The sequence below is a fragment of the Hippopotamus amphibius genome, chromosome 7 (genome assembly GCF_030028045.1).
Source record: "Hippopotamus amphibius kiboko isolate mHipAmp2 chromosome 7, mHipAmp2.hap2, whole genome shotgun sequence".
NCBI classification, from domain to species: Eukaryota; Metazoa; Chordata; class Mammalia; order Artiodactyla; family Hippopotamidae; genus Hippopotamus; species Hippopotamus amphibius.
This window is the reverse complement of record NC_080192.1, coordinates 117,655,528-117,679,974: the sequence shown is the minus strand read 5'-3', so window position 1 is coordinate 117,679,974 and position 24,447 is coordinate 117,655,528. Positions and strand designations below refer to the sequence as shown.

At 32.7% G+C, this 24,447-nt stretch overlaps 1 protein-coding gene across 3 annotated transcripts in view; it reads right to left on the bottom strand.

The window, feature by feature from the left end:
- SOS1 (SOS Ras/Rac guanine nucleotide exchange factor 1) overlaps nucleotides 1-24,447 on the bottom strand; it is a 125,350-nt gene that overhangs the window by 56,284 nt on the left and 44,619 nt on the right. For 2 of the 3 annotated variants that reach the window (XM_057740692.1, XM_057740693.1), the window contains exons 2-6: nucleotides 21,488-21,613; nucleotides 12,374-12,505; nucleotides 10,183-10,347; nucleotides 8,386-8,595; nucleotides 5,711-5,854 (exon numbers count right to left, since the gene is read on the bottom strand). In XM_057740692.1, the coding sequence (XP_057596675.1) occupies nucleotides 5,711-5,854; nucleotides 8,386-8,595; nucleotides 10,183-10,347; nucleotides 12,374-12,505; nucleotides 21,488-21,613 (777 nt within the window). The remainder of the gene's footprint in view (nucleotides 1-5,710; nucleotides 5,855-8,385; nucleotides 8,596-10,182; nucleotides 10,348-12,373; nucleotides 12,506-21,487; nucleotides 21,614-24,447) is intronic. The other variant, XM_057740694.1, reaches the window with a different exon arrangement.

Sequence of the window (24,447 nt, the reverse complement as noted above, 5' to 3'; positions counted from 1 at the left end):
ATATAGTTTCTTATAGTTCATTTATTTCAAACTCTGTATAATATTCTACTGTATAAAATTTTGGAGTGTAAATTTTTTATTCTATGATAATTTAGATTCACATGTAGTTATAATAAATAATACAGAAAGATCCTGTCTGCACACTATGCAGTTTTCTCCAATGATAACCTCTTGCAAGAGTACAATATAGTGCAATATCACAACCTGGCCATTGACATTGATATAGTAAAGTATAAAATATTTCCATCACCACAAGGATGGCTCTTGTTGCCTTTTTATAGCCACAGCTCCCTCTCTCCCACCACAGCCTCTTTAGCCTCCAGCAACCACTAATCTATTCTGCATATCAATAGTTTTTTCATTTCAAGGAAGTCATATAAAAGGAATTATACAGTATGCAACATTTTGGAATTGCTGGATTGTATGGTAATTCTTTAACTTTCTGAAGAACTGATAAAATGTTTCCCATAACAATTGTACTATTTTATTTACATTCTCACAAGCAAAGTTCGAAGGTTCTAATTTCTCCACATCTGCTACAACACTTCGTATTTTCCTTTAAAAAAAAAAAAAAATTTTAATTCTAGCCATCTTAGTGAGTGTGAAGTGGTATTTTATAATGGTTTTGATTTGCATTTTACTTATGACTAATGATGCTAAGCATCTTTTCATGTGCTTGTTGGCCATTTTTATATATTCTTTGGAGAAATTCCTATTCAAATCCTTTGACCATTTTAAAACTGAGTTGTTTGTCCTTTTGTAAGAGATTTTCATATATACTGAATATATCAGATATTATCAGACATATGATTTGCAAATATTTTCTCCCATCTTGTGTGCTGTCCTTTCACTGTTAATGGTACTCTCTGAAGCACAAAAGTTTTAAATTTAAGTCTAAATTATGTATTTTTCTCTTTTCTCGCTCATGCTTCTGGTGTCATATTTAAGAATCCTTTGCAAAGTCAAGGTCATCAAGACTCAGCCATGCTTTCTCCTAAGAGTTTGATAATTTCAGTTCTTATATTAAGTCTCTGATCCATTTTGAGTTTATGTTTATATATGGTGTGAGGTAAGGAGTTCAAATTTTTTCTTTTGTGCTTCTCATAAATATGTTTTTTTCATGTGTGAACAAAAGTTGTAAAATTTTAATTTCTTTTATGGTCTGTACTTCCTATGTGTTCTTTAAGAAACCCTTCCTACTTTAAAGTGATAAATATGTTCTCCTGTATTGTCTTCTGAACTTCTAAAGTTCTGCTTTTCATTTTTAGATTTTATTCAACTATTGAGAATTTTTTCTGTATGATGTGAACTAAGGAAGGAATATTTTCTCTCCACATGGACAACCAGTTTTGACCCAGCATCATTTAGTTTGTTATTTCTCTACTGATTAAAATGTAATCTCTGTCAAATATCGTGTGTATGTGTATTTTTTTTCAGGGTGCTCTATTCTGTTCTAATTGTCTATATCTACAACTAATACTACATGCTTATTTACTGTGGCTTTGTAATAAATCTTAAAATCTGATAGGACAAGTCCCCTCAACTTGTTCTTCCTCAAAATTGTTATTTTTGTCCCTCATTCTTCCATATGAATTTTAGGATCAGCTTGCTATGTATTGGACTTATAGATTACTCAGGGACAATGGCATCAATACAATATTGAGACTTTCCATGAACATGGTTTTTCCACTTATTCAGATCTTCCTTATGAATCTAATTATTTTATAATTTTCTTAACAAAAGTCTTACACGTTTATTGCGTTTATTTCTGAATATCTTATAATTTTGTTTCTAGGGAGAATGGAGCCTTTTTCCTTTAATATTATACATTCAATTGGTTGGAACTGAGTAATTTTTATATGTTAGTCTTTTATCTAGCAACTATACTGAATTTGCCTAATAGTTACAACACTATACATTTTCTTGGATTTGCTATGTAGACAATTATGTTGACTACAAACAGGACAATTTTGTCTCTTCTACTCTTTTTCTGTTTTTTGGCTAGTATCTCTATTAGAGTGCTGAACAGAGGTAGTGAGTGGCATTCTCCTACAGTTTAGTCGTTAAATATATCATTTATAGGTTTTTGATAGATATCCTTTATTAGATTAAGAAAGGTCCCTTCTATTCCTACTTTGCTCAACGTTTTAAAGAAATTCCTGAATAAATGTTTAATTTTCTATGCTTTTTCTTATCTGTTGAGATTTTAATGTTAATGTGAAATATTACATTAACTTTTTAAAAATTCCAAACCACTTAAGAGTAAACTTCTAAGATATATCATACTGGCCACAGTATTTACTTAGATTATAAGCTGATTAATTTTATTTCTCAGTTGTGTCAATATGTGAGAATGGTTCATATTTTTTCCTACATCATTCTTATCCAGTTTTGATAATATATGTATTGATACATAATCCTAAAAATTGAGTTGCGCTTTGTGTCCCTATTTTTGATCTTCTTTACGAATCTACTTTATGATTTTCTTAACACAAAACTTGCATATGTTTATTGGGTTTACTTCTAAATACCTTATGGTTTTATTTCTAAAGTGAATGGAGCAGGGGACAATTTTTAAAAGAGTAAGATTAACTGTTTCTTGAAGACTGGTAAAACTCCTAATACTTGGTGTATGCCTCATGTCATTTGTTGAAACATAGATTTGATTATTCAGTTTTTAATGGTTTTTAAGTTAATTAGGATATCTATTTCTTAAGTCAATTTTCCTATTTTATATTTTTTAAAAAGTTAATCATTCCATACCAGTTCTCAAAAATTTTCAAGTGGATCTTAGCATTCTTGCATGATTCAAAAAGTTGCAATCCGCAGTTATAAACTTTTGTTCCTAATATTTATGCTTCCTTTTTTCTCCCTTGATCAGCATTATTAGAGGTTCTGCTATATCTACTGTGTGTTTTCTAGTTCATTAATTCTGTTCTTCTGTTATTTCCTTTACACTGTTTCTATTATTATTATCTCTCAAATTCACTTTTCCTGTTTCTTGAATTGAAACCTTTAACCATTTGTTTTTAGTTATTTCTACTTTTTAAAATATATGTCTAAAACTGAAGTTTCTCTTTATGCATTGCTTTAGTTGTCTCTTATAAGGTTTTATACATAGTACTTTCACTTTTGCTCAGTTTCAAATATTTTGTAATTTTCATTGTCATGGCCTCTTTAATCCATGAGATATTTAGAAATTCATTTTTAAGGTCTCCTAGTATTTTTTTTTTTTTATGAATTCACTTATTTATTTATTGACTGCTTTGGGTCTTCATTCCTGTGCGCGGGCTTTCTCTAGTTGTGGCTACTGGGGGGTACTCTTCTTTGCAGTGTGGTGGGTTCTCTTGTGCAAAGCACAGGCTCTAAGCACACAGGGTTCAGTAGCTGTGGCACGTGGGCTCAATAGTTGTGGCTCATGGGCTCTAGAGAGCAGGCTCAGTAGTTGTGGCACACGGGTTTAGTTGCTCTACAGCATGTGGGATCTTCCTGGACCAGGGCTCGAACCCTTGTCCCCTATACTGGCAGGGAGATTCTTAACTACTGTGCCACCAGGGAAGTCCCAGGTTTCCTAGTATTTTAAAAACTTTTTACTGTGATTTCTAATTTAATTTCATGTAGTCAGAAAAGATGCTTTATATGCTATTATATAATATTTGAGACTTCCTTTTTTATCTAATACTGTAACCAATTTTTGTAAATATAATTTGTATCTTAAAATAAATCTAGATCATCCACATATACATAATCAAACCTGTTCATTTTCTTATTCTAACTTCCATAGCCTTAATATTTTTTCTGTTTGTGATAGAGATGTGCTACCATTTCCTATCATAATAGTAAATTTTTTTCCATTTCTCCTTATAATTCTGTCAGTTTCTACTTCTTATATTCTGAGGCTTTATATCAGGTACATATACATTCATGATTGTTATATCTTCATGACACTGTCCTGTTTCCTATTTAGGTAGTGTTCCTCTCTAATGTCCTCCCCACCAAGCTTACTTTGTCTAATTATATCAATTGATATTTATATACTAGCTTCCCTTTATTTGTTTTCATATGTTGATTTTTCAATCCCTTTATTTTAAATATTTCTGTGGTTCTGTTTTGGGTGTGTCTCTTGTAAGCTGCATAAATTGGACCTTCAAGAATAAAAAATAAGTACTTTCTTTAAACAGGCAAGTTTCATCAGTTTACATATACTGAGTTACTAATGTAGTAGTATAATGTAGATGGATTTATCTGTATCACATTATAGTCGGCCCTCTGTATCTGTGGGTTCCACATCTGCTGGTACAGAAGGCCAACTGTACTCTGCCATTTTATATGAGGCTACTTGAGCATCCACAGATTTTGATGTTGGAAAGGGGATTCCTGGAATCAATCCCCCATGGATACCGAGGGATGACTATTTTGTTTTCATTATCACTGCTTTTCTTTGCTTCATTATTCTTTCCTATTATCAGTAGAAATGATTTAAAAGTGTTCCTATAGTTCTTGTATATTATTAAGATATATATAGTATTTCTATCCTTTTGGTGATTTTCCTAAATGTTTTAAAATAAAATATAGTTTGTTATTAGCTATAATTTTTTCTAAATTTTAAAGAGTTTACAGTTCTTTAGTTTTTCTTATCTTCTGAATACAAGCCCATTTTATGTGCTGAGAAGTTTAGTTTACCCTTCCTTTTAAATTAAAAAAAAAGTTTGATTTTTAAAATATTCAATAGCTTATAAAATTTACTGCTACATTTCTCAGGATTAGATCTTGTATTCCTCGACTTTCCTCTGAGTACAACTTTCTCTCTTGCTGAAGAACATCCTTGTTTTTGAGTCTAGTTACGTATATTCCTTTTTTCTTTTTATACTTTATGACTTCTATGTGTTTGAAGCACCCTGAGGGACTGTAGTGAAGCTTAAACTTAGCATATTATTTTGCCTGAAAGTCTTAAATTTTTTGTTTTACAAACTCAACCCTGAGTTATAATAAAAGATATAGTTGATTTTGGAATGAGAACAGCCGGAGCTAGAATTTCAGAATGACTATCAATGCTAACTTATTAGGCCTAACTCGTATATTTTAGCAGTTGAAATATCAAGGAGAAGGTTACCATTTTTCTATCCCTATGATATCTGAATCATATAGGTCCTGGACTTGATTTTCCTATTCACTTCATCCTTCCTATTCTAAATAATAATGCACAGTTACCATATATTGATAGCTGTATGAAGGTGGCTAGCTAAATATTTCAGGAAGTTTATTTTATTTAACTTTCACAAAAATCCCAAGTCCTATTATTATCCTCATTTTACAAATATAGATAGGGAGGTTTAGAGATGTGAAGTAAATTGCCCACGGACACATACAACTAATAAGTAGCAGAGTTTAGACTGGAACACAAATAGTCTGACTTCAGGTCCAAGTCCTGTGGCCTCTTCACTGATAAGATACCCAATTAAATGTCAGCTGTAAATGTCTCCCTCTGTGGGATCTGCTTTTTTATAATGCATGAGAGACTATTTTTTCTAAGTTTTGTGAGATAATAGAAACAAATGTTGACAATGACCCTTTGAGGAAGAGGCAATATAGCTGAGTAGTCAGCAGTTAATATTTACATTAGCTGGAAACAAGAATTCAGATTCCAATTTTAATTCAAATGTAGAGCCTTTTAGATGCAACTTTTTTGGTGTATAATTAAAGTACTTACCTCTGCTAAATCTTCAAAGCAGCTTCCTACTAATGGATGGGGACTGCCTTCATCTGTCATTTCTACAGTATCTTCTATATGACCCAGTAACTTCACACTAAGTTCATGTATATCCACTATACGACTAAATATATTTTCTACATCCTGTTGGGAGAAAAAACACATTAATTCAGTTAGGTTGTATGACAAAAAAAAAATTGAGTCAATAAGTAATTTTATAATCATGAAATTTAACATGGCCGATACAGCGAGAAATTTTAACAACTTACAAATACAAGTAAAAGACAAATAATTTCTTTTGTAATGAAGTATAATTTGCAAATACATTTCTCTAGGTCACTAGTTCTCAAACTTTTTGCTCTCAGAACTCCTTCACAAGTAAAAATTATTGAAAACTCCAAAGGGCTTTTGCTTACTATATTAGAAATTATTTACTATCAACATTTACTATATTTACTTTATTAGAAATTAAACCCCAGAAAATTATAAAACATTTAATTCATTTTAAAATAACAATAAATGGCACTTTTATGAAAAGTAACTATATTTTTCTAAAACAACCAAAAATCTTAGTGAAGAGAATGGCACTGTTCACGTTTTTGCAAATCTCTTAACACCTAGCTTAATAGAAGATAGTTGGCTTTTCATGCATATTTTTGCATTCAATCTGTTGTGATAGTTGCTTTGGTTAAAGCATGTGAAGAAAATCTAGCTTTACAAAGACATGTAGTTGGAAAAGGGAGGAGTATTTTAATAGTCTATTCAAATATCTGTGGATACTCTTTTCTTTTTCTGTATAGTTTCTTTACTGAGATATGTCACATACCGTAAAATTCACCCTTCTAAAGTGTACTATTCAACAGTTTTCACACATTCACAGACTGTTCAATCATCACTACCATCAAATTCTAGAATATCTTCATCACCCCAAAAAGAAAGGCTGTATCCATTAGTAGCACTCTCCATTCTTCCCCTACACACTCACCCCGTCTCTGGCAACTACTAATCCACTTTCTACCTCCATGGATTTCCCTATTCTAGACACTTCATATACATGGAGTGAATATCTTTTTATGATATTATACAGGTCAATAAATGGTAGCTTCTTAAAGGTTAGTTGCAATGTAGAGTCTGAAACTATATAAATTTTGTACTGTTACATTAAAATCCACTGGTCTGTTTTGTACTTTGAATGGATGTTTTACCCCAGTGTGATTTTGTAGTGGAACTGCTAGGTAGTAGCAGTTATATTATATGGTTAATGGTATATCAAATTACCAAATTCTTTTCCTAAATATTTGTACCAGATTACATTCTCACAAGCAATTTAGGAGTTTCACATTCCCAAAAGCAGTTCCCCACGTTCTTTTCAACATTCAGTACTGTCAGTCTTCTTAATTTTAGCTTTTCTAATGAGTATATGGTAGTCTCTCATTATGGTCTTAATTTGCATTTTCCTTTTGACTATTAATGTTGAATATCTTTTGATGTGCTTTTTGGTCATTGGTGTATCTTCTTTTATAAAGTGTTCAAATTTTTTGCCCACTTAGAATACCAAGTTCTTCTTCTTATTGAATTGCAAAAGTTCTTTATATATTTTGAATACAAATCCTTTGTTAGATATATGTATTTCAAAAAGGTTCCTCCAATCTGTGGCTTACATTTTTATTTTTCTGACAATGGTTTTCAAAGAGCAAAAGTTTTTTCATTTTAATTAAGTCTAATTCATTAATTTTTAATTTTATGATTCTTGATTTTTGTATCCTAGGAAATATTTGCCTATTCTTTACACCTTTCTGTTTAAACAACTTTATTAAATATAATTTACATACCATCAATTCATCCATTTAAAGTGAACAATTCAATAGTCTTTACTATATTTACAGATTTGTGCAACTCATAATCTACTACTTTATTTTTTAATGTCCACTCATTGCCATTACGGTGAGGGAACACCAGTCTCAGCTTCTGTTGTGAGCACCACTTCTCCATCAGTCACCCATGACTATGTAGCTACAGTTCTAGAAATTACTAAAATGCAAATCCCTTAGACAATCTCAACTGTTCTCATTTAGCATTTCTTCAGGAACCAATCAGGTTGGTTTAATTACTATAGTAAGATCAGTAATCCCTTCTCTAATTTTCAGTGATTGGCTCTTTCCTTTGTGATCCCCAAAATACTGCTGTCATAATTCTGTTACGGTAATTACCTCAATGTACTGCAATTTAATTTAAAGTTTACATCTCTCTCGACTAGACTAAACTTGAGAGAAGGAATGGTTTTCTACTCATCTTTGAATCCCCACTGGCAAGTATGGCACCAACAATATAGGCAGCACTGACAAAGTATTGGTTCAATGATGCAAATAAGTCAGATTAAACACAGAAATCTTCCACCCAAACAAGAGGCTTTATTCTTTGGAGCGTATAGAAGATTCTGTGAATTCATTTGTTCTTACACAATCAGTCTAGTTCAGATTTTGTCTTTTAATTTCTGATGTTTAATTCATCAAAACTGTTGTAGCAACTTTGTGATCATAGTCACGATGAATTAAATCCCACAACCTTTAAAAAATGGACCAATTAGCAATCATGAACTATACAAATTCAAATTTGAGTGTTCGTGTAAAATTAACAACATATGCAATGATATACATTTATACAATGATACTTACATTAGCTGAAAACAATTTTGAATTGGAGACGAAGGGCTCTCTAAAAACTTTTATAATTAAATTAAGTTCCCTTATGTATTGTCGAATTTCTGCCATAAATGCTTTTACCAAATCATAATAAGTTTGCTCTCCTGAGGTGGAAGGCTCCTCGTCAGTTAAAGATAATATATTTATATCTTCTACATCTTGATGAAACATATCCATCAACACCTACAAAGTCAGAGATATAAAAAAGTATAATAAAATAGGAACCTATTATCAAATTTGAAATAAAGCACTCTAAGCTGTTATTTGAATACAGTTCTTCAATGATAATAAGCAGACACACAATTACCTCTTCTTAGATATAATGCCACTGCCCCCTCCAATAGCTTCTCTAAGACAAAATTCTACATCAGGTATCACAAACGGCATCTTCCAAGTTCTGTCAATACTAGTATCTATCTGTCTGTCTGTCTCTCTTGTTAACCTATTACTCCTAAATTGTTTCCAAATCTTGTCTTGGATTTCTCTCTTAAGTTCCTCTGTTTCATACCCTTGGCATCATCACTTCATTCCAGGGCTTCACATAATTCATATTTGAATAATTCCTACATTTGTTGGTGATTGATCAAAATAAGTCCTGTTTTTTCCCAAGAAGTCTACTATTACTACTCTTGCTAAACCTCATCTTTTCCCTCCTGTGAACTTCAACATCACTATCCCTATAATGCAATAAAATAATATTTTATCTTGTATTTCCTTCTGCTTGTTTCACAAATATAAGTACCCTTCATCAAATCTACAGCCTTGTTTTATAATTCTCTTACATCTCTTCTCTGTGTAAGCACATACTACATACTCAGAAATATTTTATTTATTGATTCATTTAAAAGTATCAAATTTTTTACATTCATTGAAAAATTAACTATTTTAAAATCAAATACTCATTCATTTAAAAAAATAAAAACATTTGAAATTCTTCAGATCAGGTGATCTTCACATTCTGAAAGAACAAATATACTAAACTATATTTAAGTGGATTCAGCAAGCAGAAAGAATACTCCAAATCAGTAATAGCTGGAAAAAAGGGAATGAAATGCTTCATTAGAAAATATTTTCTTTTCTGAAAAGTCATTTTTATAAAATAAAAATACTGAGGCAGTATAGTGCAATGACTTAGACTCAAATCTGGCATTCAAGTCTAGGCTTTGAAACTTCTCAGAAAATTCTGGACCAATTTCTTTATCTCTCTGAACTTCAGTTTCCCTTTTACAAAATGTAGATGAAAGCATCTACCTTAGAGGGATATCATAAGGACCAAATGAGATAAGTTGCATATATGCTTAACTTTAATAAATGTTTGCTCTTAACATTATCATAGTAAAACCATACAAGCAGTATCTAAACAAAGCTAGGCACTGAAATAAAACTTCAAGAGTCTGGTATTTTTACATTTTCAAAAATTGTTTTCAAATAATCCATAATATTCCATATGTTTTCCAAAATCCATAATTTTTTAAGTCTTTCAATCCAAGTAAAAATTTAAGAAATTCACTAATAAGAGATTATTACTGTTATTAACCCTACATGCAGCAACACATAAAAGAAAAGCTACCTGACATATTTAAACACATTTTAATACTGTATATATAATACTTTATTTACATAAAGTGATATCTGGAGTTCTTGCCATTAGATTACTAAAAGTATGCCCTAACAGACAATACACAACTTTAGTCTGTCTGAGAAGTATGTTAGCACTTAGTAAATCACAAATAAAAATTTAAGAACAAAACATATAGATCAGTATCCTACCTTATCAGCACACATTGCCACTTTAATATCTTGTTTTGTAATTTCATAATGTCGTATATTTCGCACATAATTCCCCACCAGCTTTAAAATGTCTGCAGAAATGTATTCTAATACTGCTACTATGTAAACAGAAACTTGATGGTCAATTTTATAACCTAGGACCTCCTGAAAAATGAAAAGAAAAGCATGTTTAAAATTATTTATTATAAATCTGACACACTGATTTTTTAAAATATGTATACAGTTTAGCTTAACTTTTACTGAGGCCTGTGATTATCTACAGCATTTAATGCTAAGTGGTTTATCTATGAATAATGTACATATTGCTATCTGAAAATGTAAGCTAAGAAAAGGCAAGGCAAAATTACCTATGATCTTGTAAAATACTCAAGAAGTACAGATAACTAAACAGATAATCCCTAAACCAGAAAGGGAAGCCCAAGTCCAGGGGAGGGGAAAAAGGCTATTGTTACCTAATTCAGAATACCTACAATTAACAATGACAAATGAGGGTTTTTTTCTTTATGCAGAACAAGAGTTAATATATTATTGGTATCTGGGAATATCTACTATTCTTATAACCCTATCCTTCTATCCAAAGGAACCTGGGCTTCCTAAAACTCTAGTGGTACATTTCTGGTACTCAGGCTGTTTCTATGGAAAAAAATTCATGCTATGTCCTGCTAAACAACAGTGGTTATTAAGGGCACATTAAATAGTCCTATTATTAGACTTCAAAGAGAGTATGGGCTGTTGTGGTGCTGACCAATTCCTATAGGAAAATAAAATCCATTTTCTAAACAATCCAATTAAGGGAAAAAAAAAACCCTTCAAAACAATAAGGTTACTTATATGTTTTATAATAACTTTAAATGGAGCATAATCTATAAAAATATTGAATCACTATATTGTTCACCTAAAACTAATATAACATTGTAAATCAGCTAAACTTAAAAAAAAAAAAAGTTTACTTATAAGTTGGGAACAGGTTGCATTTACCTTTAAGAATGTGTTAAATCTATTGTTTATAGTGATATGGATATATTAATAAATTGAAACAATATTCACAATTAGACCATAAAAAGTAACATATAGAATCATTAATACAGCATGCATATACCTCAATTTTTTAATTCTCTTAGAATATAATTCAATGTATGGCTATAAAAATCATGAAAAGAGAATTATAAAGAAGCGCAACAACTAATAGCTTAGTGATTTTCTATAACTTGCACTAACTTTCTCAGACCAGTTAGTAAGATACAGGCAGATATTTCTATTCAAACAACAAAGGACAAACGTAACCTTTTGATAGTCTTAGTCATGTGAGTGTTCAGCCTTAAATCTTGTACAAGATCAAACAGACTTGAATTTCCTAACACTATCACTTAGAGCCCTGTGAACTTGGACTAGAAGTTACTTAATCTCTTTCTGCCTCAGTTACATCATCTACAAAGTGAAGATGATAATAATTAACTCTGTTGAATAATAAAACTTAGAGGTAATGTATGCAAGCGTTAGCATTTTGCTTATGTTGTAGTACATACAAAATTATTGATATCAGAAGTATTATTAAGGTTTTAATTATTATAATACTTATATTTTTGATGTGAGAGTTAATCAATAGTTTGTTCATTGTATTAAATAAAATAGAAATCACATTATTAGAGTTTCCAGCAGTTACTTTTTCTATTAGTTCTGGATTCAACTGATTGACTGACTAATATGAATGACAAGTAGAACTAGCTAGTGTTAGGTGATCTTTATGCAATTTTTGTTCAAAGATTATACATAGTCCTATAACAGTCTTACAGAGGTCCCTACACATCTAACTTAGTGAAGGATTAAGATCTGAAGGATTTAATGGGACACTTAGGTCTAGCCAACAAAAAAAGGAGTTTCACAAATTCTCTTTGAGGTTCTAGTAACACCTGGGATGAACAAAATCCACAATTATAACTTTTCTTAGTCCTTTCAATTTGCTTGAATATTACTGTTGATATGAAATTATTTTAAATCATGTCATCCAATTTATACTTTCCTATTATATCATCCCTCCCCATGACATAAATTCCTGAAAAAATTAAAATGAGAGAATGTCACTATTATGCATAAAATATACTCTTTGTGTTTGAAAATCGTGGGTTTCATTTTGCTTTTAAAAGGCAAGAAGGCAGTATTTCAGCTTTACCTTTAACAAAGGATGAATTTTTTCTACTGGGAGAGATAAAGGGTTTCTTCGCTTCCTCTTTTCACTAGCCGATTGGGCATCAGCTATTGCCCACTTATCAATTGGATGAGGGAAACTTTTTTGAACACGTTCCTTGGAAAATAGGAAAATAACAACTAAGCAACAAATATATTAAATAGTGCTCTTCACTTACAATTTACTTTTAAAATCAAAGAATACCAAAAGCAGGCTTTTCACATGTGGTATAATTTATACTACAAACATACCTAAGCTAAGAGAAAACTATAACTGCCAATGCACTAGTTTCTTAATTAGGCAATTAAGAGACTAAACGTTCCTTCTATTAACTAGGGGGGAAATCACATTCTGAATTTCAGCTTCAATGTGATAAAGCTAATGACAAGAATGAGTAGACGTTATTTAAAACATTACGTATATAAAATTTCAAGGAACAAGATCTAAGCTCAAAAACCAAATATCTAAATCCAATTCTCATTTGTCCTTTCTTTCAACACCAACTACAACCTAAAATAGCATTTTGCACTTGAAACTTCTAAGAAGTTTTTCCTTTATCCATCATGCAAAGGTACTTCAAAACTATTTATAAATCATGGAAATCAAGGGTTTACATTAGTAACAGCAACTTTAATACACTGTAGCTTATCATTAGAGTTTGAGTCTTCCACAGGTCATTAATTTTTATCAAGATATTTCAGTTATCTGGTTAGAATTTCCACTGAAAGTGAAAAAACTCATGTTATTGTAAAAGTTGAATTTCCCGACTTTAATAAACTAATATAATTCACTTCAAACAAAAGGAACTTTCATGTTCTGAAGTTCTTAAAATCCACTTTCAAGATAACATAATTAAAACCAGTAGAGGTCGCTACCACATAATTTTAACATGTATTTTGAATTGCTCCATATTTAGTTAGTAATATGTAAAAACTACTAGGTAAAATTAAATATCACTTCTGATTATAAATGTAAAATAAAAGTTTTCTCAGTTGCTATTAAAATAGAAAATGAAACAGAGATTGCTATGTGATATTCTTGGTGGGGAAGGACACACTGACTCCAGAACATGTTAAGAACAAAGTTATAAATTGAGAATAGTTTCACCCATTCAAGTTTAATAAATTTTCTATTCATCTATATTCAAGGCTAAGTCAGCAGCCAAATACATGAAGTAAGCATTTAAATTCTAATGAAAGAAATTATTGCAGTTAAAAACGGAGTTTAAAAACTTCTTCAATTATCTAGTTGAAAAGCTATTTGCTAGGATTCTATACCCTCATATGATAAAGGCAATAAAAGGTCCAAAATACCGGGGGAGTTCAGCAGGTAAACAAGGACTAAAAAAGGAAGGAGGAAAAGGGTGGAAAAGAACATCCAAAACAAGAATTCTTTTCCTTTTTTCCCAAGTCAATACTGTAGACTTGCTAATCCAAAAATGACAAGAGATGTAGGACTACTTTACCATGATTCCCAATTAAAAATTTCATATTGATGGGTTTAACCCATGGTTAACTGACTAGGTATAACCATGATTACAAACCTTATAATAGTACAGCCCTATGGCTTACTAGCAGTTTTTTGGGGGGGGACGTCAATGCATAGTAAGAAATAATAACTTCTTAATGCATTTTACATTACATCCTTATACACTGCATACATAGTAAAATGGAACAAAGTTTCATAAAACAAAACCTTCTAATATTATAGGCAATGCACTGATTTTTCCTATTCATTTATAAAAATGTTAGTTGGGCATAAGGGGTGATGACCTAGAGTCTAAAAAGCACTCGTGTACAGTGGTGATAGAAAGCAACAGAATAGAACAGAAGCTGAACTCAATCTAACAATTCTAAATATATTTAACATACATCTTTGAAAAAAAATTATCAGTAGAATTACAGAGGCAAACTGTAGGCAGGAGTTGAGGTAGAAGAGAAAGAAAACAGAATAGCAATCCCGTCCCATCTCAATTTTATCCACCTAACTTCAAGTTTATCTACTGTTTTGAGAAAGAAGGGGAAAGAAAGTCAGAAATGATAAAAGAGAAGGAAAGAAAGCAAAAATAATAATGAAGAAAACAGTTTAAACTTACTTATTAGTGTATTACTGGACTGTATATTTGAGAGGTAATACCAAAGGTCATGGGAAAGACTAGTAGGGTCAAAAAAGATGCCCTGAATGTGGAAAGGCCAGACTGAAAGAAATACTTTATCTCTTTCTCTCTTGTAGTGGCAAATTTAATTATAATTTTAGAGCAAAATAGAATTTCTCTTTACAATTTTCTTAAAAATTTTAAGGTAAAGAAGCCCAAGGAGAAATGATCAATGAAAGATTCATGAATTAATAAAGTCTATTCTGCCACTTTTAAGATTAACAGTTTTGTTTTAAATTAAGAAACTCCACCTTGCTTGATATTTAGTGGCTTTGGGAAAAATAAAAGATATAGAGCTAGGTTTGCAATTCAGCTCTCTTATTAGCATAAACTTGTCTTTTCCTTTACATAATAAAGGTGTCTAAATAGATAATCTTTTCTTTTTAATAAATTTATTTATTTATTTTATTGGCTGTGTTGGGTCTTCGTTGCTGCACACAGGCTTTCTCTAATTGCGGCACGAGCAGGGGCTACTCTTCATTGTGGTGCGCAGGCTTCTCACTGTGCTAGCCTCTCTTGTCGCAGAGCATGGGCTCTAGGCATGTGGGCTTCAGTAGTTGTGGCACATGGGCTCAATAGTTGTGGCTCACAGGCTCTAGAGCACAGGCGCAACAGCTGTTGCGCACGGGCTTAGTTGCTCCACGGCATGTGGTATCTTCCTGGGGCAGGGATTGAACCCGTGTCCCCTGCATTGGCAGGCAGATTTTTACCCACTGTGCCACCTAGGAAGTCCTAAATAGATAATCTTGAAGATCAATTCCAATACAAATATTTTAGGATCTATGAAAATTCCTACATATGCACTTCAGTGCAAATATTCAGACCCAGAGGTATTTCTGAAGTGCTATTAATAGTAATAAAGGCTTAGAATGCGTAGGAGAATTTTTTTTTTCTGTCTAGAAAGGTATAAAATATGGAGAAATCACTTGGGAAATCTAAATGTGAATGGCAAGCTTATTCGAATTTACAAAGATTCTTTAGAATGCAAAGGAAAAGAAAGAAAATAAAAGAAAAAAATGAATAGAAAAGGAAAGCAAACTTTCAAAATTTAAGGATACAGCTCAAAAGGGAAAAAAAGTCTAAGACAAAGGAAAAAGAAATGAAAGGGATTGAAATTGGATAAAAAGAAGTAAAACTGTCACTGCTTGTAGATGATCATAATATACACAGAAAATCCTAAAGATGCTACCAGAAAACTACTAAAACTTATCAATGAATTCAGTAAAGTTGCAGGATACAAAATTAATACACAGAAATATGTTGCATTTCTATACACTAACAACAAAAGATCATAATGAGAAATTAAGGAAACAATCCCATTTACCATCACATCAAAAAGAATAAAATACATAGGAATAAACCTACCTAAGGAGGCAAAAGAGCTGTACTTTGAAAACTATAAGATACTGATGAAAGAAATCGAAGAAGACACAAACAGATGGAAAGATACACTGTGTCCTTGGATTGGATGAATCAATATTGTCAAAATGACCATACTACGCAAGGCAATCTACAGGATTCAGTGCAATCAAATTACCAATGGTATTTTTCACAGAACTAGAACAAAAAATTTTAAAATTTGTATGGAAACACAGAAGATCCTGAATAGCCAAAGAAATCTTGAGAAAGAAAAATGAATCTGGAGGAATCGGGCTCCCTGACTTCAGACTATACTACAAATCTACAGTTATCACAACAGTATTATACTGGCACAAAAACAGAAATATAGATCAATGGAACAGGATAGAAACCCCAGAAATAAACCCACTCACCTATGGTCAATTAATCTATGACAAAGGAGGCAAAAATATACAATGGAGAAAAGACAGTCTCTTCAATAAGTGGTGCTGGGAAAACTGGACAGCTACATGTAAAAGAATGAAACTAGAACATATTCTAACACCATACACAAAAAATAAATTCAAAATGGATTAAAGGTCTAAATGTAAGACCAGATACTATAAAACTCCTAGAGGAAAACATAGATAAGACACACTTTGACATAAATTGCAGCAATATCTTTTTGGATCTGCCTTCTAGAGTAATCGAAATAAAAACAAAAATAAACAAGTGGGACCTAATTAAACTTAAAAGCTTTTGTACAGCAAAGGAAACCATAAACAAAACGAAAAGACAATGTACAGAATGGGAGAAAACTTTTGCAAATGATGTGACCAACAAGGGATTAATTTCCAAATATACAAACAGCTCATCCAGCTCAATATCAAAGAAAAAAACAAACAACCCAATCAAAAAATGGGCAGAAGACCTAAACAGACATTTCTCCAAAGAAGACATACAGATGGCCGAAAGGCACATTAATGGATGCTCCACATCTCTAATTACTAGAGAAATGCAAATCAAAACTACAATGAGGTATGAACCTCACACCAGTCAGAATGGCCATCATCAAAAAGTCTACAAATAATAAATGCTAAAAAAAGTGTGGGGGGCAAAAACCCTCCTACACTGTTGGCGGGAATGTATAACAGTGCAGCCATTGTAGAGAACAGTATGGAAGTTCCTCAAAAAACTAAAAATAGAGCTACCATATGATTCTGTAATCTCTATCCTAGGCATATATCCAGAGAGAACCGTAATTCAAAAAGATACATGCACCCCAATGCTCACTGCAGCACTATTTACAATAGCCAAGACATGGAAGCAACTTAAATGTCCACTGACAGGTGAATTGATAAAGAAGATGTTATATGTATATATATGATACACACACACACACACACACACACACACACACACACACACACACACACACACACACACAATGGAATATTACTCAGCCACAAAAAAGAATGAAATAATTCCATCTGCAGCAACATGGATGGACTCAGAGATTATCATACTAAGTGAGAAAGACAAATATCACATGATATCACTTACATGTGGAATCTAAAGAAAAAAGACACAAATGAACTTATTTCCAGAACAGAAAAAGACTCAGACACAGAAAATAAACTTATGGTTACCAAAGGGGAAAGGGGGTGGGAGTGGGGATAAATTAAGAGGCTCAGATTAACATATACACACTACTGTATATAAAATAGATAACCAATAAGGACCTACTGTATAGCACAGGGAACTCTACTCAATATTATGTAATAACCTATCAGGGAAAAGAATCTGAAGAGAATATATATATATATATGGAGAAAAAAAAAAAAGCAGTCCAAGAAAGCCTGAGTTAATGAGAGGAAAAATGTACCAGTGTTCTAAGAAATGAAAGTTGGTTAAATACAGGACACACAGGCCAGAAAGGGAAGAAACAGGATAAAAAGATATTAAAAATGGAAATCAGTCTAGTCATCCAGAGAGAAATACAGAACAAGTACAACTAGGAAAGAACAAGACTTAAGAAATTTAAAAGAATATACTTATGGAAGAACAAGGTCCCCATGTATAGCACAGGGAACTATTACATTCAATATCCCATAATAAACCACAATGGAAAATATGAAAAAGAATATATATGTATAATTGAATTTCTGTACAGCAGAAATTAACACAATATTACAAATCAATTATACTTCAATAAGATAAAATTTTTAAAATAATTAAATAAAAATATACTTTATCAGGGACATATCACAAACGAAAATACTACTGGTTTTACTTCTACTTTTAAAAAGATTAAATACAGAAAATGAGGAGAGGGAGAACAAACCAGATTAGAGAAATTTTTAAACACTCCTTTAAAACACTATTTTAAAAAGACAGGACCAAATAATATATATCCCTTCTCTGCATTCCCAGGGCATTTATATATACTTCCTTATTCATCTGGAACACTGCCTGACAAATAATGGATACTCAAATATTGGTGGCATGGATTAGTGAACATTAGCTACATAAGTAAAACAAAATCCCATTCATTCAAACTATGATAGTTCATAGTTTGTAATGATCTGTAGTACGATTTATCAAAACTTTTAAATTAGCATAAGCAAGGTTATAGATATGTATGTAATCCATTAGTTTTTAAGCACTTTTGAAGTATATACTTTCCTAAAATTATAGGGCAACTAAAAAATCACTTTTGTTTTTCATTGAAACAAATCCCCTAGGGGCTGAATATTAAGCAAGAATTGCCACCCTACTTTGAATTATGCCTGTACTTTAAAGTAATCAAAATGTATTCTTTAGAAGTAAAATTCACATATTCCACTAAATCAGATTGATCTATTTCTTAAAGCACATTTTTTATATGGCCCTCAAATTAAGTTTTTGACAAATTATCTCTTACCTCAAAATTTATTTGAAGGGCTTGCTAAATTCATTATTATTTTAAAAGAAAGCTTATAAATGTATTAAAGAAATTAAACAAAATTATTTCCTGATAAAAGAATCTAAAGACACTACTATATTCATCTAAATGTCTCTAATCTCCATATTCTTAAATAAATACCCTTCCAGGAATGGTACAGAGAGAAGGTATTTGACTATTAATTGGAAAAGTAATTTTTGAGAATTCATGGAGATCTCCTTCAATATTGGAAAATTATGTTAGTTTTTATATCAGTGAGAAGAAGAAAATTAGATAAATAAAGGTATATAGTACAACATACTTGGAAAAAGCTGAATTTGAGTTTGTAGTGTTACCAAACTAGCAAATACCTGGAGTACACCAACAACAGAATGATGATGAGATCTGTAATTCCATTCTAATACACTAGGCAAAGGATTGGACGCTGCATTTTATGAACACCATGGGAGAACCTAATCGAGGTCCAAAAGATCAAATGTAGTTGTTAATGAGGAGAGTCAGGCAACCATTTCTATTTAAGATCTGCTCTGAAAGCCCAGTGCAATAAGCGCCTAAAGAAAACTATCAATAAAAGGTATTTGACTTATAATTCAATGGAAAAATGGGATAAAAATGTATAAACCACTTTGAATTACTTCAGAAATCAAAGTGAATCACTATTCCATAGTACACAATCTTTTCTTCATCCACAACCTATGTAACTCAATGCTGCTTAATTTTTCTTTGCCTCAACTGAAATCTGGATCCCTCCTAAAGACTTCTAGAGCAGTTACTACCCTTATCCCAAAACCCACATGAAGGTGGATTTAGCATCTTTTCCATTCTCCAAGCTGCTTCTGGAATATCACTCTTCCACTCTCAGGTAAAGTACTGCCATCATCCTGTGTGACTTTATTGTTTACATTAAGAACACATAAAATACTTTAACCTCTTAATTCTTTGAACACTTCATCATAGGGACCTTCATTTCAGCTACCACTATATGGCCACATCCTGCTTTTGTAACTATGTTACTTTAGAAATCTTAAATTCTAACAACTCTGTCTCTGATCCCAATCTATTCTTTTATTTCTATCATTCAGGTTTTCTAGTGTTATCAGCTCTCTGATCTTTCATTGGGAAATCCAATACTGTTCCCTCCATGTTTGTCCAATCTATCTGCCACTCTCCTACCTGGCAGAATAGTTTAGTGGAATGTATGCCCAGAAAGCTTAAGCTTTCTGAGTCTTGGCTTCACTACTTACTAGCTGTAACAATGGGCAAGTTATTTAACCTCTCTGTGCTTCAGTTTCCACATTAATTCACACAACATATACTTTCTGAGTGCCTCCTCTGTGCCAGACAATGTCCGAGGTGCTGGGGATTTGGTAGTGAACAAGACCTTATATTCTGGACCTTATATTTTATTAAAGCAAAAGACAGCACCATCTTCATGGGGATATTAAAAACTTTAAATGAAATATAAAGAAGTGTTTAGACCAGTGTATGATATTACAGCAAGCACTCAAATAGCAGCTGTTTTTAAATTTCACTTTTTTCCTTAACCAATTTGATTCTCTGATGCTCTTTTCAGCTGAGCTTCCTACTGAACATAGCTATATATCAATCCCTCACCCCTCATAGGAACAGAGCAGGGCCTGAGTCAAACAGAGATATATCTCCTCCCCAGTCACTGTGTACCACAAATTCATTATTACATTCTAGTGTGTTGTGTTCTGAAAAGGGTTGTAAAGTACTGCTATTACCAAGATCCACAATTCTCTTGCCCTACTGTTCTTCCATTATATATCCAAGGTCAAATACCATTCAACTCAACTATCTTTTTTGTGCCCACAAGAGTACTGCAAAAGAAATGTCACAGAAATGTAAAGATTTGTACACTATACACTCAAGGTCTGTAAAGTCAAATGATTCTTCATCACTGCCAGAAAACTCATTTTATATTTCCAGCTCTATCTCCCATTTTCTACAGTCGGTACTTCAAACCTTCTCTCTTCTCCTCTCAACCTTGACTCCTCAAGAACTCAATTTAGACGGCGCTTCTTCTGAGAAGCTAACCTTAAGCCCCAAAGCCTGTGTTACTAGCTTACCCTTCTAATGGTCTCCCACACACCCTTTTCTCATAGTATATCACACTATGTTATTGCCCACATACCTACTTGTATCTCCCCTAATCTATAAGCCCTGAAAAGACAGGAGCCATGTCATCTTTGCAGATTACAGAACTGCCTTCCTATATGTTTAGGTGTTTCCCTCCCTTCCAATTGGTGGAAAGGGATTCACTTCCTATCTAAAATACCATAGCAACTGAAGATCAAAGGATTAACTGAAATGTTTTTGAAGTGATAGGTGTCTTTAAAAAACAAACAAAAAAACCACTTGGACATATTCCACTCTTAAAGGTATATTTGTCATTCTAGCACCAAGGAGTAGTGTTTAGAGGGCCAATAAAAGTTCATTTTAGGTTAAAAGCAAATAATAGAGTAGTTTGACAGCAAAACATATACACGCTATCAAACACTCAATACAAAGTTAACATAAATCCGGCATCATTTTTAAAATACCACATATGTATTTTGTGGAACTGAAAAGCAAACTCTTTCCCCCTTCACTGACATTACAATAAACACACGTGTTAGATACAAGGCAAAATTTATCATACCTCTACATCTGAAGCACTTCGGGGCTGAGCTTGGCATAGCATATTTAATAACTGCAAAATTAATTCTTCAACATACTGAAGAGCATCATCACTAGACTCAAGAGTAGGATGAACTTGCCCCTGAACCTATAAACAAAAAGCAAAGTAATTAAAATGTAGGATTGTTTCATCTAATTAAACAAACAAAATTTTTTTAAAGTGTGGGTTTGTATTCAAGAACATGGTCTGGCTTGCAAATACAGATTTGAATGTTATGACCCAAGCCTGGACTTCCTAACCTTTTTCTCAGCCCTGTGCACCATACTTGCTTATTAACATGTTTCCGGAGATTCAGATACTTAATTGCAAAATTTCCACTTTTTTTCCCTTAAGCCATGGTTAAGAAGCCTGGAGTATGGGAATATAGAGAGGGAGGGAGAGGCAGAGGTGGGGATAAAAGATGCAGTTCACATGTTTTCTGCCAAGAACCAATGGTAGTTAGAACATTTACTCAACATAGTGCTTGGGCAAAATTGAACTCCTATGGGTCCCTTGTTTAACTCTTATCTTTCCTACCAAATGATAAAATCCAAGAGGGATATGTCTTATCTTATTCATCAAAGTAACTCCAGCATCTAGCACTGCACAGGGCACACAGTACAAGCTTGATAAATGTCTGCTGAACACAGTCCTTCTGTATTAAAGGACACAAATGGGCACTTTTGACAATGTGAGACTATCTATGCTTTAGGAAGGTAACTTGGTGGTTACTAATTCATAAATAAATGCCCAATAATCTTTACCTTCTTTTTCCTTGACCATTTCTTTGGAGACATCTTAGGCCACTGGTCTTTGTAGAACTTACATTTTAATAACCAGCATGATAGTCCTTACTTGCATTCCTTTGTCACTCACTATGGGTCAAAACTCTTCCCTACTTTAAAAAATGGCAACAAATGAGACCTAATTAAACTTAAAAACTTTTACACAGCAAAGGAACCATAAACAAGACGAAAAGACAACCCTCAGAATGGGAGAAAATATTTGTAAATGAAGCAGCTGACAAAGGATTAATCTCCAAAATATAAAAGCCGCTCATACAGCTCAATATCAAAAAAACAAACAACCCAACTAAAAATTGGGCGGAAGACCTAAATAGACATTTCTCTAAAGAAGACATATAGATGGCCAACAAACACATGAAAAGATGCTCAACATCACTAATTAGAGAAATGCAAATCAAAACTACAATGAGGTATCACCTCACACGGGTCAGAAAGGCCATTATCAAAAAATCTACAAACAATAAATGCTGGAGAGGGTGTGGAGAAATGGGAAACCTCATACACTGTTGGTGGGAATGTAAATTGGTACAGCCACTATGGAGAACAGTGTGGAGATTCCTTAAAAAACTAAAAATAGAACTACCATATGACCCAACAATCCCACTACTGGGCATATACCCAGAGAAAACCATAATTCAAAAAAACACATGTACCCCAATGTTCACATCAGCATTATTTACAATAGCCAGGACATGGGAGCAACCTAAATGTCCATCAACAGAGGAATGGATGAATAAGATGTGGTGCATATATACAATGGAATATTACTCAGTCATAAAAAGGAATGAAATTGGGTCATTTGTAGAGACGTGGATGGACCTAGAGAGTGTCATACAGAGTGAGGTCATAAAGAGAAAAGCAAATATTGTATAATAACACATGTATGTGGAATCTAGAAAAATGGTATAGATGATCTTATTTGCAAAGCAGAAATAGAGACACAAACAGTAGAGAACAAATATATGGATACAAAGGGGGAAGGGGATGGGGTGGCAGGAATTGGGAGACTGGGATTGACACATATACATTGTTGATAGTATGTATAAAATAGACAACTGATGCGAACATACTGAATAGCACAAGGAACTCTACCTAATGCTCTGTGGTAACCTAAATGGAGGGAAGTCCAAAAGGGAGGGGATATCTGCATGTGTATGGCTGATTCATTCTGTTGTGCAGTGGAGGCTAACACAACATTGTAAAGAAACCATACTCCAATAAAAATTAATAAAAAAAAAAGGCTGAAAAATCAGTTCCAGAAGACAGAGAACACACGTGACAAAATGCGTGTCAAAACATGAATACATGTTGCAAAATATGCTCAAGCCTCCAAAGGATGAATACATGAGCTCTCACTGGATGAAAGTACACAGTACTCACTAGCCAAGTGTATTTAGTATGGTCTGTCCTACTACATACACCTCATTAGCTGAGGGTTTGACAGCCTCAGTGTACGGAGAGATTTTTTATCAAGTATATCATATAATGAATTTTTAAATGTATATTAAAAGTACATAGACATATATAAACATACATATGCACTTATAATACTTTTTAAAGAAAAATATTTTAGAAGCAAATAACATTATGACAATTCAGAACTGTGTGAGGGGTGCTACATCAATTATGAGGTTTAAAACCATTTACTATTATTTTACAGGTGAAGAAACTGAGCCCCAAAAGGCCTACATCATTTGTCCAAGTACTTTTTGTCTTCTTTGGTATAGCAATTACCAACCTGATTGTAATCTCTCAGTCTATTAGATGACTGAATGGTTGTACAGCTAAAATAATGGATGGAGTATGGACTAGAACCCAGAATTCACGTTTCTCAGCTTTCTATTCACCAGGCCATAACATTCTGACTAATGTGTGTAGATAACGAAGCTTGTAAGTGGACTCCTCTTCAACACTAAGCATGATATTTAAAAAAAAAAAAAAAAAAAAAACCTTTTTAAAAACAAAACAAAACCCTGGAGCTTTTGACAACAGTTTTATTTTTATACATTGAATTGCATGCCCTCATTGGCTTAAACTGTTTTCTCAGACACCCTTCACCTTCATGGTTGACTTACCTTCCTTGAACAGTGAATGCTAACACTACACGGTGGGGGCTTTTTTGGGAAGCGGGGGCGG